Source organism: Prionailurus bengalensis, chromosome A3 (assembly GCF_016509475.1).
Source record: "Prionailurus bengalensis isolate Pbe53 chromosome A3, Fcat_Pben_1.1_paternal_pri, whole genome shotgun sequence".
In the NCBI taxonomy this organism is placed as follows: Eukaryota; Metazoa; Chordata; class Mammalia; order Carnivora; family Felidae; genus Prionailurus; species Prionailurus bengalensis.
This window is the reverse complement of record NC_057354.1, coordinates 48370069-48386786: the sequence shown is the minus strand read 5'-3', so window position 1 is coordinate 48386786 and position 16718 is coordinate 48370069. Positions and strand designations below refer to the sequence as shown.

The following is a 16718-nucleotide window of genomic DNA, read 5'->3' as shown; positions in this document are numbered from 1 at the left end:
CAGAGCTTGGGGTCCAGACCCTACAGGTGGAGTTTTAGTAGAACCTAGTGGAGACTTCAGACACTAGCTTGGGGGACTCCTCTCCTCCTCTACAGGGAAAGTGAACGTGTGTGTGTGTGTGTGTGTGTGTGTGTGTGTGTGTTGGAGAGAGATAGAGAGAGAGCACAATAATAACATCTTAGCAAAAAGGACATGAAATCCGGCAAAGGAAAGCCTTGTATTTTATTTAATGTTCAAATAGAGGAAATCAAAGAGATTTGGAGAGATAGGTTGAAAAGAGATGAGGTTAAATTAAGTAAAACTTTAATGTTTGTTAAAATATACTTAGAAATAGACCCCTGCACATAAGCACATGTGCACACAAAGCACGTCTCTGGTCCTGCCTACTCCAGATGTCTGATTCCCTGTGCTTCTCGCCCACCTGCCCATAAGAAAAGACAATTCCACAATGTTGTTCCAAAAACAGTCTTTCCTAAGATACTTACATGTACTTACACTTTTCCACAAACAGCAGAGACCCACAAAGCTGTAAGCTGACCCGTCCTGCAAGCCCCCTAAAACTGGGTGCTGGGTCTGCTGCTCTCATATGGGGTGTTCCATCAGTGTATCCAAGGTGGAGGGGTGGGGGTGGGAGGGATTTTTGATGGAGATCTCCTGGCCTAAAGGAAAGAACCCTTTTTAATCAGGATAAGTACGGTCCTATAATAAGTAGGTCCTGTAATAAGTAAATCCAAGTAATGCAAAAATATGTTTAAGATCCAAACCCTAATAAGGATATTGAGAAGGGGAAGAGAAAGCAGGGCAGCACTTCCTCAGAGAAAAGTGGGCATGGAGGTGGGTGTGCCTGGATGAGGGGAGAGTGGAGACAGCCAGAGGAAGAGCAAGGTCTTTTCAAGGTGAATGTCACTTGTCCCCTGCCACTCCAAATGGTATGTTTTCTCATATGTGAAACATCCATTAGGTAAAACACAGGGACTAGAGACAAAAGGAATGGCCTTTGAGTTTCATGGCCTCTTTCACTCTGGGGCAGAAATACTGCAATCCCTACCACCTGCCAGGCCCTGTGATGTGAAGCCTGGCCGGTGCATGTGCACATTTGAAATTTAGTTGGCCTCTGGAATCACACCCAACACCACAGCTAAAACAGCCATATCTACTTATTTTTTAAAAATTTTAATCATGGTAAGTACACATAAAATCTACCATGTTAACCATTTTTTAAAGTTTATTTGTTTTGAGAGAAAGAGAGTGTGAGAGAGAGAGCACAAGCAGAGGAGGGGCAGAGAGGAAGAGAGAGAATCTCAAACAGGCTCAGTGCTATCAGCGCAGAACCCTATGTGGGGCTGCATGTGGGGCTTTCAATCTCATGAACTCTGAGATCATAGACTGAGCAGAAATCAAGAGTCAGATGCTTAACCAACTGAGCCACCCAGGTGCCCCAACCATCTTAACCCTTTTTAAATGTGCAGTTCAGTAGTATTAAGTATATTCACCCTATTCTGTAACTAATCTCCACAACCCTTTCATCTTGCAAAGCTCAGTACCCATTAAATAATTCCCCATGGACAGACTTGTTTAAGTTTATTTATTTATTCTGAGAAAGGGAGCACAAGCAGGTGAGGAGCAGAGGTAGAGAGAGAATCCCAAGCAGGCTCCATGCGCAGCACAGAGCCTGATGCAGAGTTCAATCTCACAATTATGAGATCATACCCTGAGCTGAAATCAAGAGTTAGATGCTTAACCAACTGAGCCTACCCATGAACCCCTAGACAGACTTATTTTTAATGATGATTTTATTCAAGAGAATTTCATCTCCTGCTATCATCCCTGTTTTCCTATTTCCTTCTCCACATTCCCAATCATCTCTCTCTCTCTCTCTCTTTCCTTCCCTCCCTCTTTCTCAGTCTCTATCTCTACACACACAACAACAACAACAACAACAATGCAGCTTATTATGAAGGCAGTATTGCCCTCCCCTTCTCTCTGTATGACCACTGTTGACATTTGCATGAGAAGAAACACACATTCCCTACTTCACAGAGACCCTGAAGGGAAAGACTGTTCCTCCAAAGGGGTTCTCCCAACCCAGGTGACCTGTGGGCTCAGGACCCTCAGGAGGAAGGAGCCTCAGGTTAAAGGAGGTATCCAGAAGGAACCTGCTGAGTTAACACCCACTGGCTTAAGACCTCTGGAAGGAGTTGTTACCTAATCAAAAAGGGATCCCTCCTCAGATTTGCAGTGAGAATGGAATCATACTTCACTCCAAACTTTGTAGTCAGGGACAAACTTATTCCTGGGGGTGAGCCACCAACCTGGCCAAAGTCAAAGGGCCTCCCTTGAGGAAAAAAAAAAAAAAAAAGAATTGGACATACCCATCTTTTGTCATCACCTAATAAGAAACTAGGAAACTAGGAAACAAAACAAGCAGAGAGGCATGCATGAGGAAACCACAATGGTAATACCAGTGCATGCCATTTTTCTCTTTACAGAGAAAGGTAGAGATGGTGGTAGGGGCGAGTTCCAGAACCCCCTAAGCATCCACACACTGCTTCTTCATCACCGTGAATTCACCATTCCAGGGGAGTGCTCCGACCAAAAAACTACACATTACTTTCTGAAAAAGACCACAACCACAACAAAATCAGTAATGCCAAAAAGAAAAAAAAATGTCCTGTTGCTAGGTGTTAGCTTAGGAATATGCTAGAGGATAGGTCACCAGCCATCAAGGCATGCTCCCAGGAATCTGCTAGATGTTTCTAACCAACAGCAGATACCTGGAAGGGTCTCTGTTCCCAAACCAACCATGGATACACAGCAAATACTAACAATCATGGTGTTTTTCTGGGAGATCAGATATAAAATTGATTTTAATTCCCTTTAACATTTTCCACAATGTAAATAAAGCAATCTTATGTCAGATATAAACTAGCATATATTATCTTAATTAAATAATGTCTTTTGTTCTAATAACAAGCCTTTTGTCTAATAACAAGACCAGTTTAAAGGGTTTCTAGCACTTACCATCTTTTATTCCAAAGAGCTCTTCTCTCCATTTCAATTTTTTTAAATGTTTATTTACTTTTGAGAGAGACAGAGACAGAGAGAGAGAGAGAGAGAGGAAGGGCCAGAGAGAGAGGGAGACACAGAATCCGAAACAGACTCCAGGCTCTGAGGTGCCAGCACAGAGCCTGATGTGGGGCTCGAACTCACAAACCATGAGATCATGACCTGAGCTGGAGTCAGACACTTAACCAACTGAGCCACCCAGGTGCCCCTCTTCTCTCCATTTCAAAATACTATTGAAATAACAAATGAATATTCTATGTGTGTGTGATAGATCAATGGGTGGATGGATAGATAAGTAGATATATAGACAGATTACAGATGATAGATAGAAGATAGATAGATAGATAGATGATAGATAGATAGATAGACAGAGATCATACATATATAGAAATCCTGCAAAAACAGCAAAGAGCATCCTAAATACCTGGAAGCATTGAGGTACTCCCAATGAGCTGTTAGGAGTCAGAGAAGGGAAGCTTGGTATCTGCTGAATATTGGGCACATGCAAAGAAGGACTAAAGAGGTCTTTTCCCCCAGAAACCCAGACAAAAAATATCAAACCAAGGTGGCTTTATAGACAAATTATACCAAATCTTGGGACCCAAAAGCTCCCATGATCTCTAAATTGATCAGAACACACACACAAAAGATGGAGAGCCTTCATTCTTATTAGAAAGAGAAAAAGCTGAGGGTTGCTGGAGGGGTGTTGGGTGGGAAGATGGGTTAAATGGGTGATGGGCCTTAAGGAAGGTACCTTTTCAGAATGAACACTGGGTGTCATATGTAAGAGATGAATCACTGGGTTCTACTCCTGAAGCCAAGACTACAGTTAGTATGTTAACTTGAATTTAAATTTTAAAAAATTTTTAATTAAAAAATATATAATGGAGGGGTGCCTGGGTGGCTCAGTAAATTGGGCATCCGACTTCAGCTCAGGTCATGATCTCACGGTTTGTGGGCTCTGTGCTGACAGCTCAGAGCCTAGAGCCTACTTCAGATTCTGTGTCTCCCTCTCTCTCTCTGCTTCTCCCTCACTCATGCTCTCTGTCTCTCTCAAAAATAAACGCTAAAAAGCTCAAATGTATCTAAAACAAAAATCTTAAAACAAAATACTAGCAATTAAAGGCAGTTACATATTAAATATTTAATGTCACTAATGCACTGTTTCTCAGACATTCCCAGTGATATAAAATATGTAGAGTGTCTGTATCTGAAAATTCTGATTCAGTAGGTTTGGGATGAGGTCATGGAATGTGTGTGTGTGTGTGTGTGTGTGTGTGTTCACCACATGCTGCAAGTGATTCTTTTTTTTTTTTAAGTAATCTCTACACCCAATGAGGGCCTCAAATCCACAACCCAAGATCGAGAGTCACACACTCTACCAATTAAGCCAGCCAAGCACCCCTGATTTTTTAACATTAGGGAAGTTTTAAGAGTTCTTAATGTATATATAATCAAAATTCCTAAATAAAAAAAGTAGCATGTTTAATCTCACCATATTCTATTGATTTTGAAGGGAGTTCTCTATGTCTCTTGGACTTGGTGCCTGTTTTCTTCCCCAGATTAGGGAGGTTCTCAGCTACAATTTGTTCAAATAAACCTTTTGTCCCTTTTTCTCCCTCTTCTTCTTCTAGGACTCCTATGATATAGATGTTGTTTTGCTTCATGGAATCACTTAGTTCTCTAATTCTTCCCTCATGATCTAGTAATTTCCTTTCCCTCTTTTTTTCAGCTTCATTATTTTCCATATTTTCTATTTCATCTATTCTCTCTTCTTCTTCTTCAGTCCTCATTGTCACTGTATCTAGTTTATTTTTCATCTCACGTTAAAGCATTTTTTTAAATTCATCCTGACTAGTTCTTAGGTCTTTGATCTCTGCAGCAAGGGTTTCTCTGGTGCGTTCAATGCTTTTTTCAAGCCAATATGTTGTTTTATGACTGTTGTTTTAAATTCTTATTCAGTTATATGAGCAATAATTTGGCTGTTATTTCTTCTTGACTTTTCTTTGCGGGATAATTCCTCTGTCTTGCCATTTGGGCTAAGTTTCTGTCTTTGGCATTTTTTAAAAGCTTATGTGTCCTGCACCTGAGAGTACTACTGTATTAAAAAGGGGTCATACTCTGTTCAGGGCCTGGCACTCCAGAAGTGTTTCTGGTGTATACTGTGTGCACTCTGCTGTTGTGTTTTGGCTACTCTATCCCACTGGTCAGTCCTCTGGACAGTTCCTCCTTGCTTGCAGTGGTGGAGTATTTGGACCTTTAACTAGGGTGTTCTTTGATTTGTTGAAGTAACTCTGGATAATAAGAGTGAGGCTGATCCCATAAAAACAGAAAAAGGAAAGAGGAGAAAAGAAAACCAAACAGAGAATCAAAAAGCTATGACTGATTTCAGGGAAAGAGAAGGGAAGAAAAAAGGCAGAAGAAAATAGAAAAGATGGAAAAGAATAGAAAAGACTGAGATATATATATATATATATAATATTATATATGTATATATACATATATATGTATTATATATAATATTATATATAATATTATATATGTATTATATGTACTATGTATATGTATTATATGTATTATATATAATTTATATGTAATATACCATATTATATATAATGTATAAAATTATATATACAATATATTAAAATTTTTCTTATGTATAAAATAAGAAATGACAAAAAAAAATCAGAAACTATGAGCCTGATTCCAAGAGAAAAAAAGAAGATGGAGGAAAGAAAGGGAGAAAAGAAAGAGTTGCCTGTTGGTGCCTGGGGCCGGTGGCTCTGCTGGTCTGGAGGAGAGGCCAGCTGCTTTGTTTCAGTCTTGACCAAATAAATCAGCATTAGCCAGGCACAGAGAAGCAGTGTTTGGTGTCTTGCCTCCACCGGGGGCCACTGTGCTGCTCTACGAAGTCCCACCCTGCTGGTGTTGGGGGGAAAATGGCATCATCCCAATCTCTCCTTCCCAGACCAGGTGTCTCAATCCTGCTGTTCAGGTAGCCTTCACAAAATAGCAAGGGCAGTGAGCTTGCCCTTGCCACAATTCTCCTGCAGCTTGTCCTTGGCATTCAGCTGGGATTCAAAACCTGAAGTCTTAAAGGACCTGGCATAGTGCAGACCTGCGCCCCTCCTCTGGAGTAGAGGCTTTCCACCCTGCTGATGAAAGGCCTTTGGCTGGCATCTGCAGGGGTTCTGTCCTTAGGGAGACAATAAACTCTCTTGCCAAAGCACTCCAGGAAGGAGACTGTTCTCTCCCGTGCACCCCGGAGATTGCTGATCCACACTATGTACTCCAGGGCTAGCTCCCTCCTCCCCAGGAGCACGTGCCATGGATCCACTCTAGAAAAAGTCACACACTTTCAAAACCTTGGAGTTTTTAAACAGTTCTAAAGGCTGTTTGCAAAAAAGAACTAGTACACTCGGTACTTCTCGCTCCCTGGTCTATGGCCCAAAGAGGTTTTCCTCTTGTGCTAACTCAATGCCACACTTTCGCAAACCCTCTCTCTCTCCCTTTTGTGTCTCCACAGAATGGGTTCCCTCTCCTTCATAAGTTTTCCGTTTTATCTCCCCCAACTCACATACACACACACCTTGACCCTGCCGAGCTGTCCAACTGTGGAGATCCTTCTGCCACTCTGCAGATCTATTTCCTGGGTGTTCCAGGTGATGTGATCTCAATACAGCTATGTTTGAGGGACAAGGAAAATCCCAGTCCCCTTTATTTCACCATCTTAACTCCTCCCCCCACCCCCAAATCCCACCATGTTCTAAAAGACAAAGGCAGACAATCCATCATTCTCTTCATTTCCAAACTGGGCCTAACAGAATGGCTCCCACAAAGAAAGGCAGCAAGAAGAAAGACTGTTCTGGTATCAGTGATGTGACCAGAGAATACACCATCCATGTTCATATAACATCTATGGAGTGACCTTCAAGAAGTGTGCCCCCAGAAAATTCAGAGAGAGCTACAAATTTGATGTGAAAGAGATGAATGTACATATTGACACCAAGCTCAGCAAAGCTGTCTGGGTCAAAGGAATAAGGAGTGTGCCATGCCATACTCATGTGCAATTGTCCAGAAGACATAATGAAGATAGAGATTCCGTGAACAAGCTTATATATCAGTTACCTATGTAATTGTCACCACTTTGAACAACCTGCAGTCAGTCAACATGGAGGAGAACAAACCACTGACAATCCAAGCTATAAAGTCCCCTTCAAAAGAGGCCATATTCTAGACATGTAAGAATGACTATTAGTGAATTCATTATTTTATTACACTAATGGATCAAAGAAGAACAATTATTCAATATACTTGGTAGACACTGAAAGAATAATTGATAGACGAAACATTCTTAATTCAAAAAAAATAACTCTTGGCAGAAGGAATTGGAAGAATTCCAGAAATCAGCACTTGATATAATATTTAAAATAAGATATAAATACTGAAAGCACCATAATCAAAGCCAGGAATAAGAAAAACTTCCCAGCATTACTATTCTTCAGTGTTATTCCAAAGACTTGGAAAGAAAAAAAAATAGTTTTCATTATTGACAAATGTGTGTGCTTAAAAACATGCACCTTAAAATTTGGGATGGTCCATGGAAGCTTTTTAGATAAAATAAGTGAGCTCCTTGAGGACAATTCTCCTTAATTCTAAGATTTTCTATAAACAGGTAAAAAAGGAACAACTTTTCTATAATCCTAATGGGCTCTGTAGAGAATATAAATTTGAATCACCCATACTTCTACTAACAGTAAAAGATAAAGAAAAGTAACATAAAAGCCAGATGGCATGAAGACATACTCCCTGTTTAAATGTTTGCCCTGATAGGTGTCTACTATTAACTGGAAATGATTGGATTTGTTCAGTTTGAGCATACAGTGTCAGCTTTAGTGAGACATAGCAGAAGTACACTTTGTTAATGGGCCCTTGCAATTTCCTGTTCCATGGCTACATGAAATAGTGGTTCTCCAAGTATGGTCCCACAGCCAGCAGCAGCAGCAGTGGCTGGAAACTTGTTAAGAATGTAAATGTTGGGATCCCACTCCAGACCTACTGAAGACATACTGAATCCAAAACTCTGCAAGTAAGACCCAGTCTTCTGGGTTTATCGAGGCTTCCAGGTGATTCTGGTGCCTGCTCACTTAAAGAACCACTGGTGTAGGGGCGCCTGGGTGGCGCAGTCGGTTAAGCGTCCGACTTCAGCCAGGTCACGATCTCGCGGTCTGTGAGTTCGAGCCCTGCCTCAGGCTCTGGGCTGATGGCTCAGAGCCTGGAGCCTGTTTCCGGTTCTGTGTCTCCCTCTCTCTCTCTGCCCCTCCCCCGTTCATGCTCTGTCTCTGTCCCAAAAATAAATAAACGTTGAAAAAAAAATTAAAAAAAAAAAAAAAACCACTGGTGTAAACAAAGGCAAAGACACACCTCTTGGTCAAACCTGCAGAAAGTCTGGGGCCTTCACCAATCTCTTGCATGAATCTGGGGCTCTCCCCACCTCTGAGATCAGAAATACAGGCTTGATGCTAAAAGCTCCTGAGTCAGGTCAGCCCGTTGGTGGGGATCTTTGGGCTCTTCTATGACCTTCCTGGAAATCATGGCTGACCCTGGCAAGAATCAACTGTAAGTCTGGAAGGATGGGAACACTGGCCTAGTCACTGCTTAATCTTCAGCACCCAAAATAGCACCTGGTGCAAAGTAAGCTTTGGTGAGTAGCTAAGTGAATGAACAGGTTTCTTTTTGTGCCTTCACAAGGATGAGCAACTGTGGGGCCACCAATGGTTAGGTTGCTCATCTTGGTCAAAGAGGATAGACTTTCAGTGAACATGTGTTGGAAAGTTTTTCTGCACCAGGAGACCAGAGTTGATGAAGCTTTCACAATAAGAATGACCCTGACAGCATTCTGTCCCTAAGATGAGGGGTGGGGAAAGACTCAGAGGGATCCACCACATTCCATCACTCTGTTGCCTCTACTCTAAAAGTCACAAGGTTGCCCATCTCTAGACAAAAACTTGGGGAGTGATCCAGACCTTAGAGAGAGGGTGTGTGCACCCCAAGTTCTTCTTATTAGGGCTCAGAGCAGCCAAGACCATCACAGAATGTTAGTCACTTACCTTTTCTGGTTTGGTGTTCTCTTGAATGACACAGTTTTCAGTACCATTTGAAAGCTTTCTGCAATTGCTGCGGGCAATTTCAACATCAATAAAGTATTCCAAACGATCTGTGACCTGTCAATTAGCAATTGTGCAATTTTATTCAAAAAAACTTTTATTTTACTTTGTTAAAGTTTTAGCCAAAAAAAAAAAAACTTAAAAAAAATTCTCTCCCCCTCATCCTCTCTCCCTATCTCCTACTCCCTACCCCTTCTCTCTCAAACATATCTTTAGAGGAAGGTCTATGACATCCACTGCCTAGATTCCTTTGCATGCTGATACCAGTTAGACATTGGAAACCACTACCTGGAGCTGTATGCTCAGGGAAAAGTCTCCTTTTCAGTGTAGGGCCTCCTTGAAGGCAAGACTTTCTAATTCCATTTCTGTCCCAAAATCCAGGGCATGCTTCATGAGATGGGGGAGAAGGATGAGTCACCAGAACCATCAGCTCTCCTGAGCCCAAAATGTTACAGGTTCACACTGAACAGATAGGAGGACAGGCCCTGTGGCCACACTGGATGCCCCTCCCTGATTCCTTTCCCACACCTCCCTTCATGGTCTGTTTTCTGGTGACATCTCCTGCTTTGGAGGGCTTCCCCCCACCTTAGGAAGCAACCCTTAAAAGTGTCATGCTGGTTGGAGTTTGTCATATTGTTCTCTGTTGAGTGTTTAGTAAGCAGACAAACAGTAGGTCTACAGCAAGGCATCAGTAGTTACTGAACTCATTAATGACTGACTCTGGTTAAAGCTACTCATGATGCCCGTTTAAATCAACTTTCATCTGGTTTTAAAAGATTATAGTAGGAGGAAAAGAGGAGTGTCTTTCTTCATTGCTATCTGCAGCCTTTAATAAAGTGGTATTAAATTTTAGTTACATTTCAAAGAATTAACAAGGTGACTTTAGCCTGCATGGGAGAAGCTGGTTAGATAACATCAAGAGCTGCTGGTTTGAGAATGAAGTTGGTCCTTAGGGAACCTCAAAAATACCATGGAGGCAAACCCAAACACCCACAGCACTTCTTATCAAGTCCTAATGCTTGCTAACGCTCACAGAGTGCTTGCTCCCTGCATAACACTGTTCTTGGGGCTTGGCACATGCCCACACACTAACCCCCTACAGTGAGGCTGTCACTACCATTGTTTTCAGGGAAGGAAACTAAGCAGAGGAACTAAGTGACCATCCAATTATCAGGCAAGATAATCACCATGCTGTCAGGGTAGAGCCTGCTTGGGATTCTCTCTCTCTCTCTCTCTCTCTCTCTCTCTCTGCCCCTCCCCCACTCTTGCAAGTTGTGCACACACTCTCTCTCAAAATAAATAAATAAACTTAAAAAAAAACAGTCTAATCACATGGATCCCTAGAACTCCCTGACCTAATGTTTATTTGGCATCTCAACATTCCTAAGATAGAATAAAAGATTTTGCCCATGGCTTTCAAGACCCTGCATGGTCTGGTCCCTACCAGTCACACTGGCTCCTTTGAGTTGCCGAAGTGGGCCATGCTCCTTCCCAATGGCAGCCTTCTATGCCTGATTGATCTTCCCAACCCCTGTGCACCTTCCCACCATCCCCCCTGCTCCTGTCCTGCAGCAAATGCTGTGAGTGGTGCCCATGGCCCTTGCCTTGCTGTTCCCCAAACACACTGTCACTTCCCAGGGTTCCCTGCCTGGAGGCTTCCTGACCAGCAGGAGAAGCCAAGAGTAGTTCTTAGCCAATGACAGACAGGAATTGATACGTAAGCAACCAAGCTCCTATCTTATAGTGTGGCTCAACTCCAAGGCAGGCTATGCACCCTCTCCTGAAGCCCCAGGAAGACCAAGCCCAGAGGCCAATGTGGTCACCTGCATAGTAACTCTGTCTGTACTGACCACTTCCCCCACCTCCCTTCCCCTCCAACCTCCTGGTGCTTCCCAGGATGGCCTCCCAAATAAAACACTTGCACTTGACTTCTAGCACTAGCATCTGCTGTGGCAAACCCAAACAGAAACACTTCCCACCAGCATCCTTCACCTGATTCCCTCCTAGTCTGCCCTCAGGTTTAGCTTCAAAAACACACCCTAGGGAGGTGGTTCTCAGCCTTGACTGTGTATTGGGATCACTTGGAAGGTTTTAATACCTATTGAGACCTAGGTCTCACACATGGATCTTCATTAAATTGGTGATGATGCAGCAGGTACAGTAGGATATTTACAAGCTCCTCAGGTGAGAGTCTGTTCGAGGAAGCCTTCCCCTGACCCCAGACCCCTAGGTACCACGCCACCAGGTCAGATGCCCCAGCTTTCATTCCAGGTTTAGTGCTGTTTCTTTCTGACTGGAATGCTGGCTCCCTGGGAATGTGATTATTTCTGTCCATCTCACCTCCCCATCTATAGCAGTTAGCATAGAAGTGGCTGAGAGAAACTTGCTGAATGCATGTGCTACATGGATATCAAAGAAAGACAACTGTTAAGGGGCCTGGGGAAGCTACAAGAGTCAGAATCCATTCTCTATTTCAAAGGGCTGCAGGAATGCCCTGGTGAATTATGCAGTGTACCCAGTCAATAAACAGAGTGCTATCAGCATAGTGTACTGGAGATATAGGCTGGTGGCTCACATGGTCCCAAAGAGACAGGGTCAGAAGTACCAACAGAGAAACTGGCTCAGTTCCTGCAAATGAACATGGCATATGGAGAATATAAAAAATGAAGTAAACTCAGCCAACAATGACGTCTCTGGTAAGTATCTTTACAATTCATTTCCAAAAGTTTCACGGTGGAATTACAAGCCACAGCATCAACCCACAGACTGAGGATGATACAGTCAGATGAATTCCAGCTTTGGGGGATTTTTCTCAACCATGGCAGGCAAGGCCATGTGTTTCTTTTTTTTAATGTTTATTTATTTTTGAGAGAGAGAGAGACAGAGCATGAGCGGGGTAGGAGCAGAGAGAGAGGGAGACGCAGAATTGGAAGTAGGCTCCAGGCTCTGAGCTGTCAGCACAGAGCCCGACGCAGGGCTCAAACTCACAAACCGTGAGATCATGACCTGAGCTGAAGCTGGACACTCAACTGACTGAGCCACCCAGGTGCCCCAAGGCCATGTGTTTCAAGTCACCCTCAATGGAACCCAAGTAAGCAATGCTTCCTAGCATTTGGACCATGCATAGTCATGTGAGGAGGGATACATTTTTCTGAACACTAAATCAGAATGTCTGTACTTCCACTAAATGAATGTTGGATTCAAATAATTATAGAATATAGGAGGAAGGACTTTATTACTTACATATTGAATAGTGCCACATGTCTCTTTTCAACCCCACAATGCACGCTATGTGTTTAGATTGAAATGTTGCCTTCAGCAGCATTATTGCAAAATATTCATGGCACTCAATTTGTCTCCCAATACTAGCAAATGCAAATCATGGACATTTGATTTGCAGTTTAGAGTCTAAATGAATAAATACACATAAAGTACTTAGAACAACACTATAAGCATATATAGAAAGTGCAGTGATGTTATAGCGACATCCAAGTGAGTATGTACTTGAGCACTCACATATTTAGAACTTTCATGTATCATTGTTTTTCTTGCAAGCCCATTCTTTCAGTATGGCTTCAGTCTGTGCCACCATAGCAAATATACATATTGGGAGAGAACACCCTTACCTGCAACTGGGCTTGTACTGTCTTGATCACCTGGAAGATGTACTTATCCTCACTCTCTTTGTTGTATTCTTGCATGGCAAACCACAGACACTGCTTCACGTTGGCATTTGAGGCATTGATCACTTTTAATTCCCTCAACATTTTGACTTTATTCTTGTCTGGATCTGTGCTGGCCACCAGGGCCACCAAAATGGTGATCAGGAGGAAGCAGAACCCCCAGGTTCTGGTCATGGTCCCTCCGTCCAGGGACACAGGTGAGCCTCCTCGTCCTCTCAGGGCTGGAGCTGCAGGTAGGGTGCAATTTCTGCTGCCACCAAAGATTCAAAGATCTTACAATAGCATCAGCCCAGCTACATTCAAGAAAGAGCCATTATGTTCACTCTTTAGGGCTATCCCTGTCTCCAAGGAAATAAACCTACAAGAAGCCAGTTAAAGAGTCCCTGCCACCAGCCTTCTGCCCTCTATACCCCAGGTGTGGTCTGCAGTTCATGGAGAACACTTAGGCCCAGGTATGCCAGCAACTATCTTGTGCACCTCACCCCCCACTCCTGTTTTTGTACCTCAGGCCTGTAAGATGTGACCGTGAAAAATGTTGCTGCTCCAAGGTTTCCTGGCTCCAACTCTCTAGGTGTTCTCCAGCTGGCTGCACCCAGTGACTGCCCCCTCCTCCTTTTGCCGTTGGCTATGGCCCACGCCCCAGCCTGTGGTTCTCCTGGCTCTCCAGTGCTCAGTTTGTGCCTAGGCCCTGGTCAGGGGCCTCCCTCACTTCTGATACTCTTCCCTGTCCATGCCCTTGCAGGCATGTCACACTTTGTGATGTAATCCAGCACCTGTGACACTGCCACTGTCTTTCAGTGCAGGCAGTTCACATACAACAGGCAAGCTGTGGGGGCCCCCAGAAGTTTCCTGCCCACTTGTGCAGTGACCCCAGCTTCCTAAATTTTGGCCTCTGGACTCCCTCTGTTTGGGCCAATAGCACTTCATTCTGCTGTAATTGCCAAGGTGAGGGTCACTCAGCCCACCTGATGCTCAAGACCATGTCTTAGCAGAAGGGGTGCATGCAACCCTGAGCTCTTAGATATTCTGCTTCTTGTGAAAATCCCAAGTCAATGTCCAGCAAGTTTCTGCAGGGGCAGAGAGGTGGGCATTTGTCTCAGAGCCAGAAGACTGATGGGCTCTTGACCATGAGAAGTGGCAATGTATAGGAAATCATAGACAGGCATAAATATGTGAAACATTGCAATGTGAATATACCCTATTGTATTTAAACTGACTGCCTGTTGATGGTTGTTTGGTTTGTTTCTCATTTAAAGCTGTTACAAACAGTACTGTAGTGGACAATACTTTTCCAATATCTTTATGAAATTACACAGTTATTTCTGTATAATAGAAGACTAGATAGAAAATTGATGCAAAAGCTTTATTCAAATTAAAAGTTAGTATATACTGCCAAACTGTTAATTCTGTGCTAGTAACATATCAATGATTTTCAAATTTTGCTACATGTTAAAGGCACTTAGGGTGTTTTAAGGAGTACCGAGGCCACTCCCACCATTAAAATCAATCTTCAGAGAGGGCCCAGTGATGAGGAAATCATCACTTTTTAAAGTTTCTAGGGTTTCAGTGCACAGTCAGTTTGAAAACTAGTGTACTGCATTTATGTTTCTTGTGTATCAATGTGCACATGAACCAGGATGCAAAACACTAAATAACCAATTCTTCATAGATAATTTTTTTTTATAAAACAAATGTGAAGGCATCTTTATCACACTTTAGCTGTGTGCACCCACATCTTCAACCACATCTCTAATAGCCCCTCCCACCTCACCAAGGACCAAGCAGTGCCCTGCCTCCATACTCAGGCCCAGCCTCCTTGCTGGGGCTTGATGTTACCTCTGCTGGATATTCATCCCTCACCTCCATCCAGTAGTTCATACACCTGCAAATCTCAACACATGTGTCATTGCCCCCACCCAAATCTAAAGTGCCTCTCCCAGCTACTCCCATATATTCCCAGTTACTCCCAGCTACTATTCCTGCCTACTCCCTACCTACTCCCACCTACTACTAGCTGCCTGCAAGGATCAGGGCACATGGATCTCCATTCCACTTCTATTTTACCCAATGGTAGCCCTCGGGCCAGGGACCTAATAACTCTGAAAGCCAACACCCATATCTGTAAAATGGAGACAAACTTTTTCCTATCTCTGATGGTTCCCATGACACAGGGAAATAGGGTGGGTGAGGCCCTTCAGGAGTGGAGCCCATATAGATTGAGAGGTACCCCAAGACCCTTACTGGGCTCCATCGTCAAGGACCAACCCCAGAGACACAGCCCAACAGAAAGAGAGTCCACTTCAAAGGGTCTCTGGCACAGGGAGCCCCACCACACCAGGGCCCACTGAGTCTTGGCTACTAGAGTAACTCCACTAAATGCCCATCAGCCATTTCCTAATTAATAACCAAATCCAAAACACTTGTTTGACTTTCTCTGCCTCTATGGTGCATTTGAGTTTTTTGTTTGCTTGTCTTTTTCTTGGCTTATGAACTGGAGTTGTCCAGAGTTTGCTTAAACATGATGTTTTCCTTTGTTCATGACACACCTGGCATTGGTCCATGTGTGGCTGTATGAGGCAATGAAAAGCCCACGACCCATCAACCAAACCAAGAGCTAGAATGTTATCAATATCTGAAAATATGTGCTCCTTTTTTAATACACAATACCCAGTGTCCCCCAAAGTGACCCTTACCTGAATTTCATATTTATCATCCCTGCCTTTATTTGCACACCTGACATGCCTAGTTTTGCTTGGGTTTGTACTTTGTAAAAGGATAACTACCACAGTGTATGTAAGACTTCTGGGACTGAGATTTGTTCATTTAGCATTATATGACCAAGTTTCACAGACTGAGTCATCACTGAAGTCCTCCAAGCCTTCCTGTTTAAGAAAGGTTCATCTGCACCCATTGCCTTCTCAGGACCTCCCCCTACAGTGGATTGAATCTATTTCTCCATCCATTGTGGTGGATTTGGGCATATGGCTGGTTTAGGCCTGTGCGGTAGAGGCAGAAGTGACCATGTGTCAGGATTATAGTGAGATGTGAAGATGTACTGCCTTTATCCACTTGTCCTCAGGTCATTTTCCAAGGTAAGGGGGTGCCCTAGGACATAGACTGAGAATATGTCATGTAGGAACACCCAGTCCAGGCCCCAGAACAATGTTCAGAACCTACATGAAAGCAAGCCCAGCTGCATCATCCTAAAGTGGAGCCACACCACCACACCTCCTAGACCAGGTAGTATAAGCGCCTGACATTAAGCTTACTGATTGTAATGTGAGTGCCTGTCTTGAGTTTTCATTGCCAAGGCATCCATTTCAAAGACATCTATCTCAAATAAACACTGCCAGCTATAGACACAACCACTAGCAAACAACTAGATAAGGAAGCAGGCCACCCCACCATGAAGGTCCTTCTTTCAGAGAGCCTTGAGTGACCTCGATACCTGACCATGTGAATGACCCCACTTCTCCCTTCCCATGCTCCATTTCCCGTTCCTTTTTTTTAAAGTTTTTTTTTAATTTATTAAGTAATCTAGAATTCACAATGCCAAGATCAAGAGTCACATGCTCTTCCAGCTGAGCCAGCCAGGTGCCTCTCCACCTCCCCTGTTTTGCTTTAAATTTGTTAATAAAGAGTGAACCCATGAAACCCTGGATACCTCTCCCTCAGCCTCTAATGAAGGTGGAGCTCCAGGTCTGTGCGTATTCTCTCTCTCTCTCTCTCTCTCTCTCTCTCTGAGACCTTGCTGTGTGGCCACCAGGTGTGTCACGTGCCCTCCAGGACTTGTGAGTAATAA

General features: G+C 43.3%; 1 protein-coding gene across 1 annotated transcript; it reads right to left on the bottom strand.

The window, feature by feature from the left end:
- Positions 1-2439: 2439 nt before the first annotated feature.
- On the bottom strand, positions 2440-16690 carry CST8 (cystatin 8). Its single transcript, XM_043553276.1, has 4 exons — positions 16581-16690; positions 12860-13209; positions 9177-9290; positions 2440-2614 (listed from the first exon to the last, which is right to left on the bottom strand). Exons 2-4 carry the CDS (start codon positions 13088-13090, stop codon positions 2531-2533), a joined length of 429 nt encoding a protein of 142 aa, XP_043409211.1. The 5' UTR covers positions 13091-13209; positions 16581-16690; the 3' UTR covers positions 2440-2530.
- Between the last annotated feature and the right edge of the window lie 28 nt (positions 16691-16718).

Bases quoted from the DNA above. Each gene is read 5' to 3' on its own strand.
- CST8 (XM_043553276.1), bottom strand. From the start codon at position 13,090: ATGACCAGAACCTGGGGGTTCTGCTTCCTCCTGATCACCATTTTGGTG. The intron at 9,291-12,859 runs GTAAGGGTGTTC...GCTAATTGACAG, and splicing joins CAGTACAAGCCCAGTTGCAG to GTCACAGATCGTTTGGAATA. The intron at 2,615-9,176 runs GTAAGTGACTAA...GGTCTTTTTCAG, and splicing joins AGAACACCAAACCAGAAAAG to AAAGTAATGTGTAGTTTTTT.